Here is a 21,091-nt window from a genome sequence, read left to right as displayed (position 1 = left end):
CAGCCATAAAAAGAATTGAAACTGAGTTATCTGTAATGAGGTGGATGGACCTGGAGTCTGTCATACAGAGTGAAGTAAGTCAGAAGGAGAAAAACAAATACCGTATGCTAACACATATATATGGAATCTAAGAAAAAAAATGTCATGAGGAGACTAGGGGTAGGACAGGAATAAAACACAGACCTACTAGAGCATGGACTTGAGGATATGGGGAGGGGGAATGGTAAGCTGTGATGAAGTGAGAGAGTGGCATGGACATATATACACTACCAAACGTAGGGTTGATAGCTAGTGGGAAGCAGCCGCATGGCACAGGGAGATCAGCTGGGTGGTTTGTGACCACCTAGAGGGGTGGGATAGGGAGGGTGGGAGGGAGGGAGATGCAAGAGGGAAGAGATATGGGACCATATGTATATGTATAACTGATTCACTTTGTTGTAAAGCAGAAACTAACACACCATTGTAAAGCAATTATAGTCCAATAAAGATGTTAAAAAAAAAGAAAAATCCAAGAGGATCTACAAACTACTGGGTACAAGAATATATAAAAATAAGAGTTTGATTTTTCTTTCAAAAATATTAATTTTTGAATAATATAGTCACATAATTCAAAAGGCATAGAGAAAAGATATATAGTAAAAAGTCTCCCTTCTACTCCTACTCTCTAACCACCCAGTTCCTCTCCCTGCGAGCAATCAATGTTAACAATATCCTTCAAAAGATAATTTATGGTTATTCAAGCAAATGTGTACATGTATTTTAATCCCCCCTTTTTCACAAATGGTAGCATATCGTGTCTTAAATACTGCTGCTTTAATTTAACAATATGTATTGGAGCTCATTCCATATCAGTATATAAAAAGGTTCCTCATTTTGAACATGTGAGTGTTATCTGCAGGATGAGTTCCTAGAAGTCAGATTTCTGGAATAGGTTTATACATCTATAAATTTGGTAGATATTGCTAAACTGCTATCCATAGAGGTGGTACCAATTTACATTCTGACCAGTAAAGAGTACCTGTTTCCTTGCACCCAAAGATGATATCTCAGTGCAGGGTTTTAAAATTTCTCTTAAATATAAACATCTTTTCACATGTTTAAGTGCCATTTGCATTTATTTGTGCTGTCTCTTTATATCATTTGCCCATCTATCGAGTGATTGTTCTTTTATTATTGACTTGTAGGAGCCCTTTATATAAGTAAATTAGGTCCTTGGTAGAAGAGTTTCAAATATTTGTTCCCCATTTGTTTTTCTTTTAACTTTGCTTATGGAAGTTTTTGCTGTTCATAATTTTTTATGTAGACAAAATTAATAACCCTTTCTTTTTTCGCTTCTGAGTTTTGTGTGAAGTGGGGAAGCTGAAAGCCCACTGAAGAAAAAAGGCCAAAAGAGGTCTTGGTAATCACTGTATCAGTAAGGAAGGGAATATGAATCAGAGTTGACTGTAGAAATTTGTAAAATTCTGTAACCTTCATAACTCCCCTGTATTTATTCTGCATGTTGTCGCATGTCTATTCTCCCATGGTGATTCAAAGTAAAACCCTTACTATGCTAAGAGCCTATATGCTTGTCTTGTGGAGAAAGAAGTGCTTAGAAATTATAGTTAATCTGATGGGAAGAACCTCAAAGTGTTGGCAGCTTCAAGAAAAAAAGAAGAAAATAAAGCATCCCTGGGACCTGCCTAAGGGAAAGAAAAAAAAGAAAGTGCTTGAAAAATGGGGATCAGCTCTTTCAACCTGGTGGTGTATGCTACCACATAATGATGGATAGCTCTTGAGAAAAACAACTAAGCTGTGTTGATAATGTTTCCTCTGTAGTGACAAGGTACATCTAGCAATATCATGACCACCTGAGATTTTTAATATGAACAATACTGGTTTAGTATACAGGTCAGTCATGTTATGTAGCAAATGGTTTAAGCTTTAAGGAAATAACTATAGGTCTGAAGGACAGTTTAACAAATACAGTAGGCCCTCTGTATCCACAGGTTCCACATCTGTGGATGTAACCAACCGCAGATTTAAAATATTCGGAAAAAAATCCAGAAAGGTCCAAAGGGCAAAACTTTTAATTTCCTGAACTCTGGCAACTATTTACATGACACTTACATTGTATTGTATTGGGCATTATACGTCATCTAGAGGTGATTTAAAATATACATACAGCAGGATGTGTGTAAGTTATATGCAAATACTACATTTTATATAAGGGACTGAAGCACCTGCATATTTTGGTATCTGCAGGGGGGTGGTGGTGTCCTGGAACCAATCCCCCTGTAGGAATGACTGTACTGCTGACTCCCTGCCTCCGTACTTTTTCTTTTTCCTTTTTGTCTTTCTACTCATTCCTCCTTACCTTATCAGAATACAGTGTTAAAACTCAAATGATATTTTAATCTTTTTTTTCCTCTTGGCTTGTTTCTAACTTTTCCTGTGAAAAGTTTATAGAACATTGTGAGTAATCTTGTAACTTTGGCGATATGCTTATGTTCCTCAAATTGGAGGGCAGCAATAAATTCCAGGGGTTACCCATGGGGATGGCCATTTGTGTAACTTCCTCTCTGAAGCCTGTTCAACGTTATCAGTTGTGTTATCTCCCTCTCTTCCCAGTCACTTTTGCTGCCCTTTGAATCCCAAGGCATGGTCTCACTGGCACATTATTCTATCCCCTACCTCTTTCCCTATAATCTATTTTACTCCCTCTCCACTTTACTCCAGATTTCTCTCACAGCTCCCTCATATTCCTAACATGTCCCCTCCTGTCCATCCCCACTTCCACTCTCTGAATTCAATCCTCCAGTCTCTTGCCTGAACTAATGAAATACCCTTACTATTCTCCTAGTCTTAGTCCAACTACCATATAGCTGTGAAAATGATCTTTCTAAATTCATATATGAGGGTAAGGGGAGGACTCTCATTTATCGTAAGCAATTCTATATTGTTTGAAAGTTTTAAAACATGCAGGTAGTACTTTTGTCATGAAACAAGTACAAATACTATATTATTCCACTTTAAAATTCTCCAACAGCTATCCATTGATTGCAACATAAAACTCAAACTTCTTAACATTGCATGCTCCTTTAGCTCTGCCACTTTATCAACTAGTTAGCTTCATGAAGTGACTTCTTGCTTTTTTCTTGTTCTCCCAGACAACAACTCTGCCAGGATGATCAAAGATGCTCAGTTCTGAATAATAATAATAATAAATAGCTACATTAAAGTACCTACAGTGTGCCAAGCACTTTACATGCAATCTCATTTTTCAACCCTGTGAGGTAGGCATTACCCTCTAAGTTTTTATAAAGAAACTGAGGGGGCTTCCCTGGTGGCGCAGTGGTTGAGAGTCCACCTGCCGATGCAGGGGACACGGGTTTGTGCCCCGGTCCGGGAAGATCCCACATGCCGCGGAGCGGCTGGGCCTGTGAGCCATGGCCGCCGAGCCTGCGTGTCCGGAGCCTGTGCTCCGCAATGGGAGAGGCCACAACAGTGAGAGGCCCACGTACCGCAAAAAAAAAAAAAAAAAAAAAAAAAAGAAACTGAGGATCAGAGGTTAAGCGACTTCCCTAATGTCACGCAGATACTGGCCGAGTCAAGATTTGAACCCAGTTCTGCCTAACTCTAAAACTCCGGCTCTTTACACTCTACGATGGCATCTCTAGAATGAAATGTTCCCATCATTCTGGCCCCACCTTCTAGAGAAACATTACTTCCTATCTTTAAACACTTTAGGAGGCAGTTTAGTATAGTATTTCAGTCCATGAGCTCTGGAGTCAAACTGCCTGGGCTCAAATCCTATTCCTATAACTTATTAGCTGTGTAACCTTGAATAATTTCTCCGAGCTTCAGCTTCTCCATCTGTAAAATGAATATGATAATAGCTCCTCTCACATAGAATTGTTAATTTTTAAAAAGATGATTCAATGTAAAATACTTAGTACATTGTGTGGCAAGCAATATGCATACCCTCAATAAAGCATAGCTATTATTATTATTATATTGCAGATACATCTCAAAATTCTGTTGGTCCTTTTGCTCATCTGGAGTTCCTGGTCAGTACCTCTGAATCCTGGTTTGCCATATCCTAATTATCCCTTCTATGTATTTCTGTGTAGCATAATTATATTGTATAGGCTTTGCCTTTTTGAGGGATTTTTCCAAGACATAGCTTTAGATACACAACTTTTAATTCATAGATTAAACAGCTAACTGCTCAAATGCTGCTCACTTGTTAACGTGTTAAAAATGTAATGATTTAATTGTCAAATAGCTTTAGCATTTCTTATAAGTGCTAAAAATAGTAATTCAATTCTTTTATTGCAGGATTCATCTTTTTTTCCCTGTGTATTGTGATAAGTTCCACTTACTTGTCTTCATAGTGGGACCTCGGGATGACCAGAGTAACCTTGGGTGTATATTCTCATCTGCTCTTCTGTTGGCTCACTTTCTGCCTCAGGTATCAAGTTTGGACATTGCCTTGAGCAGCTATTTTAGGGAAGCCAATCACAAAACCAGCCCTGGGCTGGATACTCTTGATTTGCCTTGTTATTTGTGTAAGCATTCAGATAAACTATCTGAACAGGGCCTTGGATATATTCAGTACTTATGCAGTCATTCCCATGTAGCATTTCCTTTTCCCTACTGCTGTCATGACCTTCTCTGCCATTCTTTTCAAGAAATGGCAGCATATGGCCCTTAACAATTTTAGTGGTACCTCCTGTGGTTTCCTTTCCATAGCTCTTGGCCATTTTTCCTCTATAGCTTTTGAGATAACCCTTTTGGTCCATACCTACTGTCATTTAACTTAAGATCAGTAAATGTAAACAATACCCTTACTCCTCCATGGAATGAAAATGAAGGTTACCAGACTTTTCTCTATCAACCTCTTTTGAGTCCAGAAGATGCCAACAACAAAAAAATGAGGCTGAGAGGGAGCATGAAGAGTCTTACAAGAAGCCCTATTGGGAGGACTCTGGGCTAAAATCTCCCTAGGCCAAAATTTTATACTAAGATATTGATACAAGGAAAACTTGGTTTAAAAAGGACCATCAATTGTTTTCCATGTAAAGGCTATTTTACATGGGGTTTATTGACATGTTTTTTAATTCACACTCCTCTTGGAGATTTGTTAGCATAAATAAATATCAAGTTCTTGCTTGATTTCCTTGTATCCATTACCCCTAATGTTCATTCATGGGCGGGGGGCCTTAGGGATAGTCTGGTTCCAGTTTTCACAGTATGCTTGCATAAACCCTAGAGGTCCTGAGACAGTGCCTTAGGAACCAGGGGGAGGTGGTGCATAGGGATGGGCAGGAGACAATAGCAAGCAGGCCTCCAGACACCTCCACCACCAGAGCAGCTTTGTATTTATATTTTATATCTTAGGCTTCTTTTCATTTCAGGAAGAGTCTGCTAATCCAATCCTTTTGTTTTATATTGAGTCTTGAATTTTCTACCCTGAAGATTTGAAATGAGGACTTTGAATGTCATTAGGGCTGACAGTACCCTTTCTATCAAGGTTCTGAAAATAAATTTCTTAGGCTGACAAAACAAACAAGACCTCAAATTGTTGCGCTTGTACGTAACCTCCAAGAGGATGCAGGCAAATGGTCTACTTTTTCGTTCCCCTTGTCCTGTGCCTAGTAGTGTCGAAAATATACTTGGTGCTCAAGCGTACTGCATGAATCTGACAGACCCTCTTTCTCATTATGTATGTTAGCTAAGCAAGCAATAATACTTTGTAAAACAGACATATCAGTTTGTGTCTAAAGGTAATGAGAATACTTTAACAGGTAATGAAGAATAAGAAATAATGATACAGTAAAAAATATAATAAGTAATATATAATAAAAAGGGAGGAGTAAGAATATGGAAAAGACTAAAGGATCCTTCCTTTATGACTTGAGGTGTTACATGAACACTTAAATTTTATAGGAGGGGGAATCAACACGGGCATATAGACACAAGGTATACAACAGATACCCATCCTAAAAGCCTGATTTCTCCTGGACTTTGAATGCCATTATTCCTACTACTCTGCTGCTGCTACTACTACTTCTTTACCATGTACATGTTATCCAAACAGCAGCCAGGCACTGCTAAAACTTAAGTTATATCACATCACTGTCTGCTAAAAACCCTCAAATGGCTCCCCATCTTGCTTGGTAAAAGCCAAGTCCTCACAATGGCCTATAACGCCCTACATGATCAGCACATCCCCACCCGCCATCCCCCCCATCTGTCTCTGACCATACTCCTTACTATTCTACTCATTTTACTCCAGCCATACTGACCTTCGACTTTTCCTCTACACTGGTGTCACAGCATGCAGTTCCACCTTAGGGCCTTTGGACTTAGTGTCACCCCTACCTGAAACGTTCTTCTTTCAGATACCTACGTGGCTTGGTCACTTAGTTCTTTCAGGTCTCTGCTGAAACGCCACCTCCCCAAAGCGACCTTCTCCAGTCATCTTTAGCTAAAATAACAATGCCCCACAAACACTCCCTGACACCCTTACTCTGCTTCTTCTCCTTGGCACTCATTACATTGACAGATGGATGTGTTTGTTGCCTGTCTCCCCATACTAAAACAGAAGCTCCACACAGGCAGGGACTGTTTCTGTGCACTGCTGAAATCCTGGCACCAAAAACAGTGTCCAGCAGAGTAGGTACTTAAATGTTTGGTGAATTGTGTTTTCATCAGAAGTTTTAAAAATTTCCTTGTAGTGCCTATATGGTGGGAAGTTAAACAGGGACTTGAGGCTTCTAGAAATGTGTATTTCTCAACTTTCATGGATTTGCACTAGAGGCTCCCAACAAGTAGTTCCACTTTAGGTCTATACTCCAGTCCACTAGGATCTGAAGTAAGAGAAGGGGAATCCAGTCACTAATCCATCTCTTCTACTACACTCAGGGAACTAACTATCAGCACTGAATTCCTTCCCTCTACATCTCATCTCTAGGTTCTCTTTTCTGACAAAAAGGTCAGGGGTCCCTGGAATACTGTGCCATAATTTGCACAGAACAGGTACCCAGGCTGACTACATTTCAGCCTTGGAACCAGCCCACACCAAATCTCTCCTGGGTGTAGGTGATAACCAGAATAGAAAGCCTTCTCAATCAGACTTGAATCTTGTAGAAGCTTTTATTTCAGTGATTAAAAGAATGCAGTAAATGGAAACTATGCTGATTTACATTAGGCATGCATCTCTACCTGAAACTGCTGTTAGTTTTTGACTGGCCTAAATCTTTATAACTTATTTTTTCATTTAGGCACATCTTTAATTTTTTTTGGACCTTGACATACAGGGTAAGTTAACTCCTTCCTTGTGGCAGTTTAGTATGAGAATTATGTTCGCTGGCTAGATTCCTTTAACTAAAGGCCTCTAGACTCTCAGGCTACCTGTACTAGCTCAAGACTGTACTTTACATATAGATATTTAAGTGAATCACAGCATAAGGGAGGGAGATAATCTAGAAAGGTGAAATGTACTGTATGAATACTCCATACATTTTTTTCCAGCACTGATAATCACACTAGATAAGGAGGCTTACAGTCAAGTACCAAATTACTCTTTCCCCCACTGCTGCCCTTTCTGAGAGACACAAAGATGTATATCGATCTCTCCAGAAATATGAAAGGAATCCACATAAATAACAGATTATTACCTATGTGGTCCCACTATCAAATTATAGAGCAGTTCCACTATTAAAATTATAGGAAGCAGTTAATGGGACTATGAGGAAAGCATCATCCCACATACAGTAATATACATCTAGTAGAGTTTTCCATTCATCTGTCAATTGTTTTCCCAAGATTAGCATTAAAAAACACAACCCCAAACACATTTGACCCTCAAACCACCCCCACACACAGAAATTGGTCTTTGTTCATTCTCAGATGACAGGATGTCCCAAGAGTGACAAAGGTGGGAGCCGATCCCCCCCACAGCCTTTTCTTCAACCATCCCATCAACTGCTCTTCATTTCTTGAACTACCTTCCTTTTCCAAAGAGGTAATACTCAGGTCAGTCAGAAAGGCTTTCTGAGAAGACTGGCTTGGATTTCTGGGTCTGTTCCAGTCGATTCAAGATGAATTGGCTTGTATCAATGAAGCGCTCAACGCAGTTCACAAAACAGGCCTCAGCCCGACTGTCCAACTTTGGCCCAGGCTTGTCCATGCACTTTTCCTGCCCAGGACAAGATACAGAATCACAAAGGGAACTTGACAAAAAAAAAGGAGAGCTTCTTGTTGCTTAGAGGAAAAACTTCACCTAAAAACAGTATCTGATATGTTAATAATAGTTCACATTTGGCAGCTTACTTTGTGGCAATTTTCTACAGCCTTACATTAAATTCTCACAACAACCCTATGGAATAGATAGTATTATTAATCTTCATTTTACAAAGACGGAAGTTGTGGCACAGAGATACTTTGTCCTAAGTCATGGGGCCAGAAAATGGTGGAGCTGAGATATTACAAAGCAAGATAGGTAGCAAAATACAAGGAAAGTTAACCCTTCGCTGAATTTGGTTAGAACTCTACAATGCTGCTTGCATTAAATGCCTTTAAGACACACTAAAACCTACCAAAGGAAAAAAGAATATCTATGCCTGGAGATTCTGTAACGTCTATGTAAGCCAGAGGCTCTTGAATCCTCTCAAGATGAATGGAAAACTGTATGAATTTTCCTAAAGGGCCCACAGCTTTCAGATTCTTAAAGGAGTCCTTAACCACACCACCTGCTGGTCCAAATGTAATGAATCAGATGTTTTACAAGAATCAAAGCACTCTGGTTCAAGGCAAACAGGAGTCGAGTAAGCATTTTTTAAAGGTCAGAGTCCAGCAACACCATAAGTTTATGGTTCAAATGAATTTCGTTCATTATTCTCTGTTGTGTACACAAGCCTCAGACTCTCCACTTCCAAGGAAAATTATCCTTGGCCTCTGAATTCTGTGAATTTTGTATGTCAAGGCAGGGCAGTTATGCTGTCTTTGGCTACCAGAGAACACTTTGATCCCAAGCTGCAAATAAATGCCTTCTACCCTTTTGCCAAAGTCCCCTCACAGGGCATACTCAATTCCTCAACCTTCAGACCTGAAACGGCTTGGTATTACACAACCATCCAACAAGAAGGCAAAAAAGTGTGTATGTTGATAGAGATTACCCCACTTTTATCGTTAGTGGGCTAGAGCCACTCACTTCTCACGAGGGACGCTTAGAGCAACTGAGTAATCAAGGCAAAATCTGAAGAATGCAGGGACAGGAGATTCACTGATTCTCTGGGACTCAGGGTGCCAAAAATGAAATCCCAGTACTTGGGGCTCTCATCAGTCTTGGTGACCAGCACTGGCAGCTTCAACCTTAGGTGCCTAAAGTGCTGGTTGGGACAACGGCATAAGTCTTCTATGATCTCCAATCCTCTGCACTAACAAAGCCGAGGTCAGGCGTGACAGCCCTCTGAAAAGCGAAGTCACTCTTTTCCCCTTCCGGCTCGACCTGAGGAACCTAAGGAAACCAAGGGGTGCTGCTGGGTCCTCTCCCTTCCCCGAATCCCAGGCGTCGTGGCGAGTTGCGCGAGGCAAGGGCAGGAAAGTAGGTACAGTGGCCAGGTCCCAGCCCCAGGCTCCTCACCCAACAAAGTTCCGTCATCTGGTGCACCAGCTGCTGGAAGCGCTGCTTCTGAGTCTCTACCTCGATGAAATGCTGCAGCTGCGGGTCGACCGAGCCCAGACCCGCTGCGGAGGAAGACGAGGAGGACTCCATCCCAGCGCGGCCACGCGTGCCGAGACAAACTCCGCACTAACTCACCGACCTTCACGTGTCTCCGTGACGGAACCGGAACCACAATCCACTGCCTCCGGGACTGCCCGGGGAGCGCACTGCGCCGGCGCGCGGCCCTACGCATGGGCCCGCCCCACGCTCTGGGCGCTCCTCCCAGCCGCCCGCGCGCCTCGCACCTGGCAGCGCGCGACCGCGTGGCGGCGCCACACCTGCCCCCTGAGCTCTCAGGACTCGTCGCCCAGCGCCAATGCGCTGTCAAGACCTTATTTCAAAAAGACAAGAAAGAAAGAAGGTAAAAAAAGGAAGTTACTTCAGACCTTGTGGCCCCTTCCTGGCCGGCCCAATAGCCCCGCCCCTGCCGGCTTCCAAATTGACCCGCGCTTTCCCCACTGCCAAGCTAGTGCTCGTCCCGGAGTGCTGGGCCCGTCACTTAGCTGTCCTGAGCCCCTGGCTCTAGTTCTTTAATGGGTTTACCCCGCCTGAGGTAGCGAAAAGAGGATCTGGCAGAATTTGTCTCCAACTGTCAGATTCATTCCGATTGTATCTAATGCCTACTGCGTGTCAGGCAGTGTGCTTTGGTTTGTGATCACTGTCTCTGATTCTGAAGCAGAATTTTCCAAGAGCCAGAGGAGTTAAATGCAGAGAATCCTGTGGAGTTCCCCAAGTAGGAATATGACAAACCAGTGCCACACAGCAGTTTTATAGGGCGCTTCAGAGAGGCTGCATGATTAATCGAAATAGCAAGAAACTTTAATGCTTTCCAGTAATTTTATTTTATCAAAACACCCTCCCCTCCCATTTTTATGACACCATTTTATTCCTGCCAAATTCTACCTCCCTCCCTGCAAGCTCTGTTGCCTACCCAAAGAACAGTTGGACCCATTGTGAGGCTATTTACATTCCCTTCCTCCGCAAAAATGTTTCCATCCCAAATTCAGTCTGTTTTAATACTCTTGGGAAATTTCCTCTCTGGGGGGAAATACCAGGCACAATAATTCCTTGGCCTTTGCTCAGAAGGTACTATCCAAGGGAAGAGATAGAAAGGCATTCCTAGATGTGGAGAGGGGCCTTTGTGTATTCAGCAAGAGCACAAAGGCTCCAGGGCCTGTAAGCCTGGGATTTCCTCAAAGAAAGTGAAATTGGGGCTTGTGGAGTAGAGGAGTAGAACCAAGAAGCTTATTGGTGAGCTCAGGATTCTTCATCCATGACATCTAGAATGTTGCTCAGGAGAATTTTGAAGGTGGGACGTTCATCTGCTTTCTAAAACCAAAGAAAAAATAGAGTGTTATAGTGGACTAGAGTCCAAAATTCAAGGGAAACACAGTGAGTAAACAGCAAGTGTTTATGAAGTTTATGCTATATGCCCAGTAGCATACCCTGTGGATTACCAAAAGAAAAAAAGGGGTGGGGGGAGAAATAGAAGTGCTCCATAAAGTCCTTGTGCGCTTTAAATCTTTAGTAACTTGGGTTATTAATGTGGTGAGGACAATGTGAAAATTCCACTGACAAACACTGATTAAAACTAAGGGCAAAATTCATTACATAATTGTGCACCAATGCATTCTTATTTTGGAACCTCAAGTGGCTACCAAAGAAGTTTAAGTGGTTGACAGAGCTGAAATCCTATAAGCTGTGATAATTTTTAGTTTGGTTTCATACACTTGTTTCTACCATCCTGTAGCCAAAGTTAGCAGAGGAATTAACATTTCAAGACCATGGGCTGCATCACTGGGTAGGGATCCTAAGCACCTGGGACCTCTTATTACCACCATCTGGCCTCCAGACTAAGGCCTTTTGTGATAGCCAGTGGTCCATAAGCCCCTGAGGTATTTAGTGACTCAGGGCATATTCATGCAAGAGAGGTCTCAATCCATCAGAACCAAAAAGTCATCAATTTCTTGTTCCTTTGAATCAGTGATTCTCAAACCTAGCTGAGTATCAGAATTTCCTGGGAGGTTTAAAAAGACATACCCGAGTCCCACTCTAGACATACCTAATCAGAATCTCTGGAGATAAGGCCCAGTCATCTGCAGTTTTAAGAGTTTCCCAGAGGGCTTCCCTGGTGGCACAGTGGTTGAGAATCTGCCTGCCAATGCAGGGGATATGGGATAGAGCCCTGGTCTGGGAAGATCCCACATGCCACGGAGCAACTGGGCCCGTGAGCCACAGCTACCGAGCCTGCACATCTGGAGCCTGTGCTCCGCAACGAGAGGCCACGACAGTGAGAGGCCCATGCAACACGATGAAGAGTGGCCCCCGCTTGCCGCAACTAGAGAAAGCCCTCGAACAGAAACGAAGACCCAACACGGCCAAAAATAAATTTAAAATAACAGTAGGAGTAAAATAGACAATAAAAGTTATTTTTAAAAAAGTTTCCCAGGGATTCCGATGTGAATCCAGTTTCATGACTACTGCTTTAAACAGGCTGTGGAGAAAGTGCCTGTCTGAAATACTTAACTAGCAGAGTGAGGATGTCCTAGTTGGGAGGGAGCATAGTCAATCACCCTTAATCCTGCTTGGCACGGGAGAGAAGGGAAATGGCTCCTAGGGGTTTTTCCTTTCTCCACACTTTCTTTGTGACCTCAGTGATTTGTTGAAGGGAAAGGAGCCATGTTCTGATCCAAATGCCTACTTTTCACCCCACAGAGATGGCTCCAGGTTCACATATATGCTTGTTGAATACTGTCTGTCTTTCCCTGTTTCTCGTGGGGCAGAACTGAGAGGTGAGCACTCATTTCCTACTAGACATTTAGGTTGCCAAATTAAGGTTGCCAAGGATCTACTGAAAGTGGAGAAGGCACCCCTGGAAGAACCCAAGGTGAAAGCAGCAAAGCATTTTAATAGTGGGACAGGCTCTTTATTTTCAAAATACCACATCTACCCACATATCCCGTAATGCACTATATTTATAAAAAAAAAAAAACATGAGCACTACCTATTTTAGTTTCCTTTCAGGCCTTAGGGTTTTAAAACAAATCTCATTTAGGACCACAGCCAGAAAAGATGTGCAGTTAGTAAAGTAGAAGAAAGGGCCAATGACTCCCAAAGGAATGAACACAGATTTTAATGACTTTTCTTTTTTAATGTCCATAAACTTGTCTGAGTGCCTTTGGCTGCCTGCTTATGCTAGGTGACATGGCCCCACAACACCCCTCTCCCTAAAGCCGAGTTGGTATTGGGTTCTGCTAATGATACTCTAGTGAGAATTGGAATGGGCCTGGAAAAACTTCTGGCTGTAAAAGGATTGGGATGTAGGCCAGGATCCAAGAATGTGCACAGCTATCGGTATGTACCCAGCTGCTATGTGGCCTGGGAGAGTGGGGCCGGGGTGCTTGGCCAGATAAATGGGAAAGTAGGTTCAAGGAAATAATTTGAGGTCCCAATAAAACACTTACCTCATGCCAGCAGCTATACATGATGCTATATACCCTCTCTGAAGCGAGATGAGGCCGGTAGAGACGTAGGCCTTGGGCAATATGTTCAGCTGTTTCACTGTTAGTAAATCTTTCATATGGCATCTTCCCCAGAGAGTAAATTTCCCACATCAGCACCCCTAGAAAATGAAAAAAAAAATGTGTTGTTTCTGGGTAGTAGGGATCCTAGTCTTCCTAAATCAACCTCAAACATTACATACATCTGGTTCCCCCCTCTGTGCTTTTTTTCGTTTTGTTCAAACTTCTGCTATAGTACTGAGTACACTGGAGGGTTATCAGGGTTGCCCTTGACTATTAGTCCTTTAGGAGAGAGACAGCATCTTATTAGTCTTTATAGTTATAGGGTCTGGCAGAGTCCCTGGTACATAATCAGTATTCAGAAGCTGTGGCATACTGAATGAATTGTTTGTTTCCCTCAATATATTCTAAGTTCTAAGAAGGCAGGAATTGTGTCTAGTTTACTGTTTTTAATCCCCAGAAACCTCTGTGGTGCCTGACTCCCTAAGAATTAGATGAATGAAAGCAAGAACAAATAACAGTCTCTCTGTGCAGGTTGCAGAGTGTGAATTTCCCCCACTGTGTTCCTTTTCCTTTGAGCTGTATAATCCATGTGATCTTATCTACTCACCAAAAGCCCAAATGTCAGATTTGCTGCTGAACTTGCTATACATAAGAACTTCTGGTGGAGACCACCGGACTGGAAATTTGGAGCCTACTGAGCTTGTGTATTCATCATCCAGAACATACCTGCAAAGGATTCAGGACTTGTTACTGTTTGAATTTGGAGAGCTTAATATTTGCTTAAATTTTCTTGGCACAGCCACAAAAGTTGCACAAATATACGCCTACAGGCCAACCAGTGTCTTTTACAAATGTTATTTCTAACAGATTCCTGTTTTCATATCCGATTTAGCTTTCCTGGTTGACAATATGGTTACAGCAAGGATGAAGTGAAATAAGATCTAATAGGTACTCTCTTCCTCTTCTCTAGCCTTCTTTCCTCTCTTTTCTTGTCCTTTCCTTCCTTCTATTCTGCAGTTGTCAGTGGGAATTAGACTGATTAGGAAAGAATGAGACATGGAGTAAAGTCAACAGGATTAACAGATCAACATAAAGTATTGGGGAAATTAGCTTTTAAAAAAAGAGCAAAGGAGAAAGGAGAAGAGAGGGATATAACAATAAAACAAGAGGTGAAAAGTGACTTAAACCATTCAGAGAAAGTAAAGGTATAGAAAGATGGTGGAAAAGACTAGAATTAGGGGGGAAAGTGAGAGGATTAAAAATTACAGTGTCACCTCATGTTTGTACCGTGCCATTTTTACTTTTAGAGGGAAAGATGAAAAAGGCACACTCACCTGGACAGGCCGAAGTCAGATACTTTAACAACTCCTTGATCATTTACCAAACAGTTTCGGGCCGCCTGTAGTGCAACACATACCAGTGAGACTCTGTCCCTGGCATACAGGTTAAAGGCACAAAACTTCTGCCCACCAGGGGAGTGAAGCCAGGGAAGCCTCATCTTCACATAGAGACACCTTCCCAACTAACAGGAGTCAGTTGATGCCACTGAGAAATTTTGATGCACTTCCACCACATATAGAGCAACCCCTGTAGTCATAAGTAAAGCACTGAGAACTTGCAGAATGATTTCACTCACATTGGCAATTCCACGACAACCCTTCCTGCATTGAAATGCCGAGAGAGTTAAGGGAGAACAGAAGGCAAATGTGTTTTGTTTTCTGCTTTCTACCAGTGGGACTCGGGATATTTGAGCCTTGGCCTGGCTGAAATAAACAGGGACCCAAACTCAGATGCCTCCAGAGGCCAGGCAGGTGAAGTGACAGAGTGAAGTGGGTGGATGGAGGTGTCAGGAAAGTGTCTGGTCTAAAGGAGGCCAGACACATTCCTGTAATCAGCTAGACCATATTGTAACACCAGGCCCACATTTTCATAGGTGTCAGCTCCAGCCAACTGTTAGCATGGCCTATGAGAATGTGGGCCTGGTGTTACAAGATGGTCTAGATTTTCAAGAGAAGCTGGAAATTCAGTTCCTTAATGAGAAATGTTTTTAAGTGTTTGCTAACTAATATATAACATTTTAAAAAAAACCAAATGCACCAAAAGACCCCCAGTTTGTGACTCTGATATAATCAAAATGATGGTTCTGTGCTAAGAGCAGTCTCATCAGGAAGCAGGGCTGCGCTTCTCCCCTTGAAGGACCCCACCATTTCCTTGTCATGGTAGGGGGCTGGGAGTGTGTGCTCTAGCTCCCACCATGGCAGAACTTGTGGTGTTGAGGCCGGAGATCTTTGACTGGCTGACCACTGGGGCAGAGGCTCACCAAACTTATAGTGTTTTCTAGATAAAACTGAAATGATGGCTCCAGCCACCCTCCTCAGCCATGTGTGATAGGTCTTCCTTTGCTACTTCCACCCCTTCAGCTCTCGGACCCAGGCCAATCCTTCTGAGGTCCTACCAGGTCCCGGTGGAGGAACTGCTTTGACTCCAGGTATTCCATGGCTTCACAGACATCCTTGCACATCTCCAGCAGCTGCTGAGTCTGGAAGCGGTGGCGCATCTCCCTCAGGTAGTTCAGGAGGCAGCCATTGGCCATGTACTCAGTGATGATGAAGATGGGGCGTTGTTTAGTGCAGACGCCATACAACTGCACCAGTTTCTCATGGGACAGATTCCTACAGGAAAGGCAGTGAACCAGTCCTCCCTTTCTGGCTCTGAATACTATTCAGAAAGGAGCCGAGGAAGAAAGGAGTTGGCCTGGGAGTAGAGTGTCAGATGAGGGACCAAAATAACAAGTTGATGCTCCTCCTTCCTACCCTAAACTCCAAAAGTGCCTAATATATGAGGGTGAGCCAGGATTTGGAGTCCATCAATAGAACAGGAAACAAGCCCAGGGCTGAATGAACACTAAGGCTACATCAGAATGTCTTCCTTTTGAAAGTCTCATTTTCTACATTTACCCCCAAATGCTACTGAGATGGTTCACGCCCATGATCAATACTACTCTCCACCAATATCTAAGAGAAATGACTACCTTAGCAGTTACTCCCACCAATCAAAGTTTGACCTCAGGCCATGGTCCCAAATCTCTCTTACTATAAATCACCTTAAACCCCAGTGGGAACCATCCTGGTAATTCCTAGACTGGATGGAGAGTTGAGTTTGGACTGTAACTCACATCATGACTTTGGCTTCTTCAATGAACTCATCCTCAGACATGGAGCCTTCTTTGATCATCTTGACGGCCACTTCATACTGGCCCCTCCATTTCCCATACTTCACTACTCCAAATTGTCCAGTCCCCAGCTCCTTCAAGAAGGTCAGGTCCTTTGGATCGATTTCCCATGATCCTATAACAACAAAGCCTTGATGTGATTATTTGGGAGTCATGCATGTATAATTTCTACAATAGATAAGAATCCCTACTGGGGGTAGAAATAGACAAGCAGTAAAAGGGAAATTCTAAGGGGTACTAATCCGTCTTTGCTCAGATAAATCTCAGGGACAGGGGATTACTGATTGGAGGAGTGTGGGAATTTAGGTACAAGTCAGACATAAAGCAAGAAGATAAACTAGACATCCTCTTAAAATCCCTTTATGATTTTTCCCCACAATTAAAAAAAAAATCCCTTTATGAATCTATGTTTTTGCAGTCCCAGTAGGAGCCACCAGAGGGAGGAAAATCATTAGATAACTTTGGTCTGGCTCCATCTTAACCTTCCTTGCAGCAGCTGGGATAGAACAGTGTGCTGCAAGGATGATTGAGAGGCAAGGTCTGGTTGGGTCTGCCAGACGTAGTCCTTCCAACTGGCCGGTCCACCCTACCCTACAGAAATAATCAGTTACCATAGCCCAGGCCTGCAGTGGAAGGCGCATTCTTGTTTTGTTGAGACACTGGATATTTGAGCCTAGATATGAGTCCTGAAACATACAAAGAGAGTCATTCTGCTGGTGCAGAGCAGGGGGTGAGATGCCTCACACACCCTCACTTAAAGCCTCACGCTTCCAGTGTTCATCTTTCTAGTACATTTTGAATCCCAGAAGATCTCCATGAACCCGAATTTTTCTGGAAGTTTCTCCTCTTACAGATGTTTTTCAGGGACAAGAAAGAGAGAATGCTAACTGAAATATACACCCCAGCTAAATATATCCCCACCTCCCAGCCTAGCCTTAACTCACATCCTACTTCTGCTTTTGATACTGAAAAGTGTAATTGGGACCACATAAAATGACAGCCTTGATACTGCCTTGCCTAGACATGGTGGACAGCAGCAAGCCTTCTTGATGAAGTTTTTCCCATGTATTCGTGCTCTTACCAATCTCCCAGATTTTAGAATGTCTACACTGCTTAGAAACTCTCTTCTGATGTTTTTGAGCCTGTATGCCCTTTGAGGGCAAGGACTTCAACTAACAGTTTTCGTGTGTTTTCTAGTAACAAGAAAATTGCTGAGTACACACCAGGAACACAATGAATATTGCTGATTGATTAATTACCAGTCTCCTTTATGTCTTTCCTTAGCACTGAGCATCAATCACCAAATAAGAAGTCAATCCCTACTGGGCATAAGGTCTGCCTTTGACCACCTCTTCACTTGACCTCGACCCAGCATCACAGGGGTTTATTTTCACAGCTAATTCCCATTACCCTGTGAGGCTTATTCTTCCCCTAACCACCTTGTCCTAAATTGCTTCTCCTGGTACTTGTCACATCCTTCTTCTCTGATTCCCTTGGTACTTACCTGCAGAGTTATGCTGATGGTAGTTAATGAGCTCAGGGATGGTGCTGAAAAGGTGCTTCTCAGCCAGGTAATACTGGCTCTGAGGTGTGGAACACACAACATAATGGCGTATCACCCCTTGAGGTTCCCTGAAGAAGTGGACGCTGAGTCAGCAACTTGGGAACAAGGGTCCAAAGGACCCAAGAAGTGAAGTGAGATGAGTTTTGAGTTTAAGTGACAGAGGATGTGAGAGGAGCACTTCATTAAGGAACTGTTGGTTGGGCACCCCTGTCCTTTGTCCCCAGGGCCTTGAAACAATAACACTTACCCTGTAGATTTGGCAAACACAGACACAGTATATTTTCCAGCTTTGCTGGAGTCTCTAACAATGAAGCCTCCTTCTTTCCCCTGAAACGATGAAAAAGAAGCTGACCGTCAGGAGGAAGTGGTGCTCACACCTGCATCCCACCTGCCCAAACCCGAGAGAAAATATTATAGAAGACTTGATTTCACTGCCAAGTTCCATGTTTGAGCTGTAGCCTCATTGCTTTTGACAGTGAAAAGTATAATTGGGACCCCATAAAATGACAGCGTTGACACCGCTTTGCCTGGAGATGGCGGACAGCAGCAAGCCCACAATTCGGGATCCTTGCTTGCTGTGCAAGGAGAATGCCATTTGCTTGTGGTCACATACTTACCTCTTGCTTTAGCAGTTGCTCAGCTTGACTCCGAGTCATGTGTTTGGAATACCATCTGTAAAGAGAGAGTGCTTGTGTGGCTCCTAGGCCATGGTGTAAGTGCCTCAGAGATTAAAGTGCTATCTGTGGTTCATCCATGCCAGTGAGTCAGTCAATTCACTCAACCTCTATTTACTGAGTGTCTTATCATGTGTGTAGCATGCTACATCCCTTTCCCAAAGCGTGCTTGGCACTGAAGAATCATGGAAATGGAGAGTAGAGGGCAAAGGCAGGTGGCAGAAGGTTGCAGGGAAGGGATCAGGGACAGGGCCTTCAAGGACAACCCACTTCCATGATTAGGGAGAAAGCATATCCACAGAAGTTTGCCATTTTCACCTTTTCAAATGTTTCCTATCAGGTTGTCTTAGTGTGGTTCTTCTGGAGTTGGGGGGAGGAGGGGGTGTGGTGACCTCTCCAGCTTTCATCAACAGGGTGTTTGGGATGAAGGTAAGACAGAGGCACTAACTTAAGTGGCATCATTTGACCCAGTTGACACTGATTTTAATAGGTATCTTGAAATCAAAATTTTGTTGAAAGTATAAAAAAAGTTTATACTATATTTAGTTCCTCTGGGAAGATTGTGCACTAAGAACATAAGCATACTCACTCATACATTTCTATGGAGTCCTCTGCCTCGGTTACATAGTTACTAGGGATGTAGCCTTCCTGCCTGTAGAGGAGACAACGTGATAGATCATCCAGCACTTCCCATTCTGGGTGAGAGACCGATTTGGATGCCCTGTATCCTTGGGCTCAGAACCAATCTCGAATGGAGCTATATAAAATGCCCCTCCCTCAAAGAGAATCATGTTGCCAATGCATGGCTAGGCCAGTGAAGTGTGTAGCTTCTGCACATGCAGCATGGATTACATGTGCTTGACAACGCGTGGGCCAGACTCTACAGGCTCAGAGGTGGCCACGTGTAGAGCTGCCCTCTGAGAAGCACTTGGAGGGAGAGCATATTCCTTTTGGTGTGGGAAGAACAATTTCTGATCAGGATACTGAGTAGGGGAATTATGCTGCAGGACTTTGCGTGTGTATAGAGTAGGCGGGCACAAGGCTCAGGAAGGGCAGGCGTGGACTCACCCATTTTTATCCTGGGCTCGCCACCAGGGTAAGTTGCTCTCCTCCAGGATAAAATACTCCTCGCCCTTCCGCAGCTGTAGATCATTTGCATTCATTGGCATGTAGTCATAAAGGGCTACAACTTTTTTCAGCTCACTTGTCGAGACAGGTGCTGCTGTTGGCTCAGGGGGCAGTGGCTTTTTTAAGATCTGTGTTGTTAAGAGGAAAAAGTAGGGGTGGGGTTGGCTAGATGTTGGCTAGATATGAAGCACTCTCCTGTTCTTCCCCAACTCCCTGGCTTACTGGAGACACTGTTCTAACCCAAATCAGGCAAAATAAAAGGTTTATCCAGCATTCATTTGACAACCAGTTTTAAGCACCCATGCAGGGGCTCTCAGCCTGGAATGCACATCAGAACCATCTAGCAGGTGGTTAACAATCCTGACACCTAAGCAGTTTCAAAGACCAATTACGTCAAAATCTCTGAGGGCTGGACCCAGGCATCAGTATTTTTAAACTTCCTGGACAAAAAACATGTACAGCCATAATCGGGAAAGCTTCTTGGCACTAAACTAGTACATGGACCTACTAAGTGGCTCTGAATCTTCTTAGTTTGTAAAATGAGTATAATAATTCCTGCCTTGCTTACTTACAATGTATGAGAAAGGGCTTTCTAGACCTCAAAAAGTAACCCCCAAAATCAAGTTTTAAAGTAATATAATAGTGATAAAATAAAGATATTGGGTATATGGATATTCACTATTAAAATTTTTCAACTTTATGTTTGAAAATATTTTTTTCATTTAAAAAATCAGTCTTTGTTTTGTTTTAAACAGGTGATCGGATTAAATGGTTGCCAAGAGCTTCCTACTAGCCCTCTATCTCTCCAGTGAAGAGGAAGTCCTAATTAGAAGGACAAAGCTCCTGTCTCAGCAAGAATACCAATTTACACTGCCAAATCCCAGGGAGAATTCTAAGACTTTGGTCTGTTTTCAGGGTGTGATTGTAAGTTTCAATTTAAACAGTAGCAGCACCAAATTTCCCTGTATACCTGGTCCTCCTCAGGTGTGGGAGGAAGAGGCTTTTTCGTCTTTCGGTGGGAACTCCCAGGTTTTAAGCCTGCAAAGTGAGAAACCAGTGACGATAGATACAGAGTGCATCTTCAGAAAGGGCCCAGGGACAGGTTTGGTCAGGAAATTTACTCTTGTACTCATTGATGTTACGTAAGTTAGGAAAAGTCTGGAATGGTACAGCCCCATGCTAGGTCACCCAGCTGGAAGAGCAGAGCACCAGCTGAATTTTGGCCCCCACTAATCCCCTCTCCCACCCTCCTTTGTG

The 21,091-nt window shown here is 43.0% G+C and overlaps 2 protein-coding genes across 2 annotated transcripts in view; both read right to left on the bottom strand.

Annotated features, from left to right (window-relative positions):
* Positions 1 to 7,115: 7,115 nt before the first annotated feature.
* On the bottom strand, positions 7,116 to 9,877 carry TIMM8A (translocase of inner mitochondrial membrane 8A). The gene is made up of 2 exons (XM_059051081.2): positions 9,632 to 9,877; positions 7,116 to 8,185 (listed from the first exon to the last, which is right to left on the bottom strand). Exons 1-2 carry the CDS (start codon positions 9,761 to 9,763, stop codon positions 8,024 to 8,026), a joined length of 294 nt encoding a protein of 97 aa, XP_058907064.1. The 5' UTR covers positions 9,764 to 9,877; the 3' UTR covers positions 7,116 to 8,023.
* A 638-nt stretch (positions 9,878 to 10,515) lies between these two features.
* Positions 10,516 to 21,091, bottom strand: part of BTK (Bruton tyrosine kinase) — a 29,640-nt gene continuing 19,064 nt past the window's right edge. Inside the window, exons 7-19 of the mRNA XM_059051083.2 lie at positions 20,805 to 20,872; positions 19,775 to 19,962; positions 19,296 to 19,358; positions 18,650 to 18,704; positions 18,280 to 18,359; positions 17,973 to 18,100; positions 17,080 to 17,154; positions 16,412 to 16,583; positions 15,692 to 15,908; positions 14,571 to 14,635; positions 13,844 to 13,962; positions 13,177 to 13,334; positions 10,516 to 11,041 (exon numbers count right to left, since the gene is read on the bottom strand). Coding sequence (XP_058907066.1) covers positions 10,970 to 11,041; positions 13,177 to 13,334; positions 13,844 to 13,962; positions 14,571 to 14,635; positions 15,692 to 15,908; positions 16,412 to 16,583; positions 17,080 to 17,154; positions 17,973 to 18,100; positions 18,280 to 18,359; positions 18,650 to 18,704; positions 19,296 to 19,358; positions 19,775 to 19,962; positions 20,805 to 20,872 — 1,460 coding nt within the window. The 3' untranslated portion in view covers positions 10,516 to 10,969. The remainder of the gene's footprint in view (positions 11,042 to 13,176; positions 13,335 to 13,843; positions 13,963 to 14,570; positions 14,636 to 15,691; positions 15,909 to 16,411; positions 16,584 to 17,079; positions 17,155 to 17,972; positions 18,101 to 18,279; positions 18,360 to 18,649; positions 18,705 to 19,295; positions 19,359 to 19,774; positions 19,963 to 20,804; positions 20,873 to 21,091) is intronic.

The sequence above is a fragment of the Kogia breviceps genome, chromosome X (assembly GCF_026419965.1).
Source record: "Kogia breviceps isolate mKogBre1 chromosome X, mKogBre1 haplotype 1, whole genome shotgun sequence".
Lineage (NCBI taxonomy): Eukaryota > Metazoa > Chordata > Mammalia > Artiodactyla > Physeteridae > Kogia > Kogia breviceps.
Note: the sequence above shows the minus strand (reverse complement) of the source record. Positions and strands in the feature narration are given on the sequence as shown.

What these genes read in the sequence shown, in the direction of transcription:
- TIMM8A (XM_059051081.2), bottom strand. Translation starts at nt 9,763, where the DNA reads ATGGAGTCCTCCTCGTCTTCCTCCGCAGCGGGTCTGGGCTCGGTCGAC. An exon ending in AGATGACGGAACTTTGTTGG is followed by an intron (nt 8,186 to 9,631) that starts GTGAGGAGCCTG and finishes TGTCCTGGGCAG; the next exon opens with GAAAAGTGCATGGACAAGCC.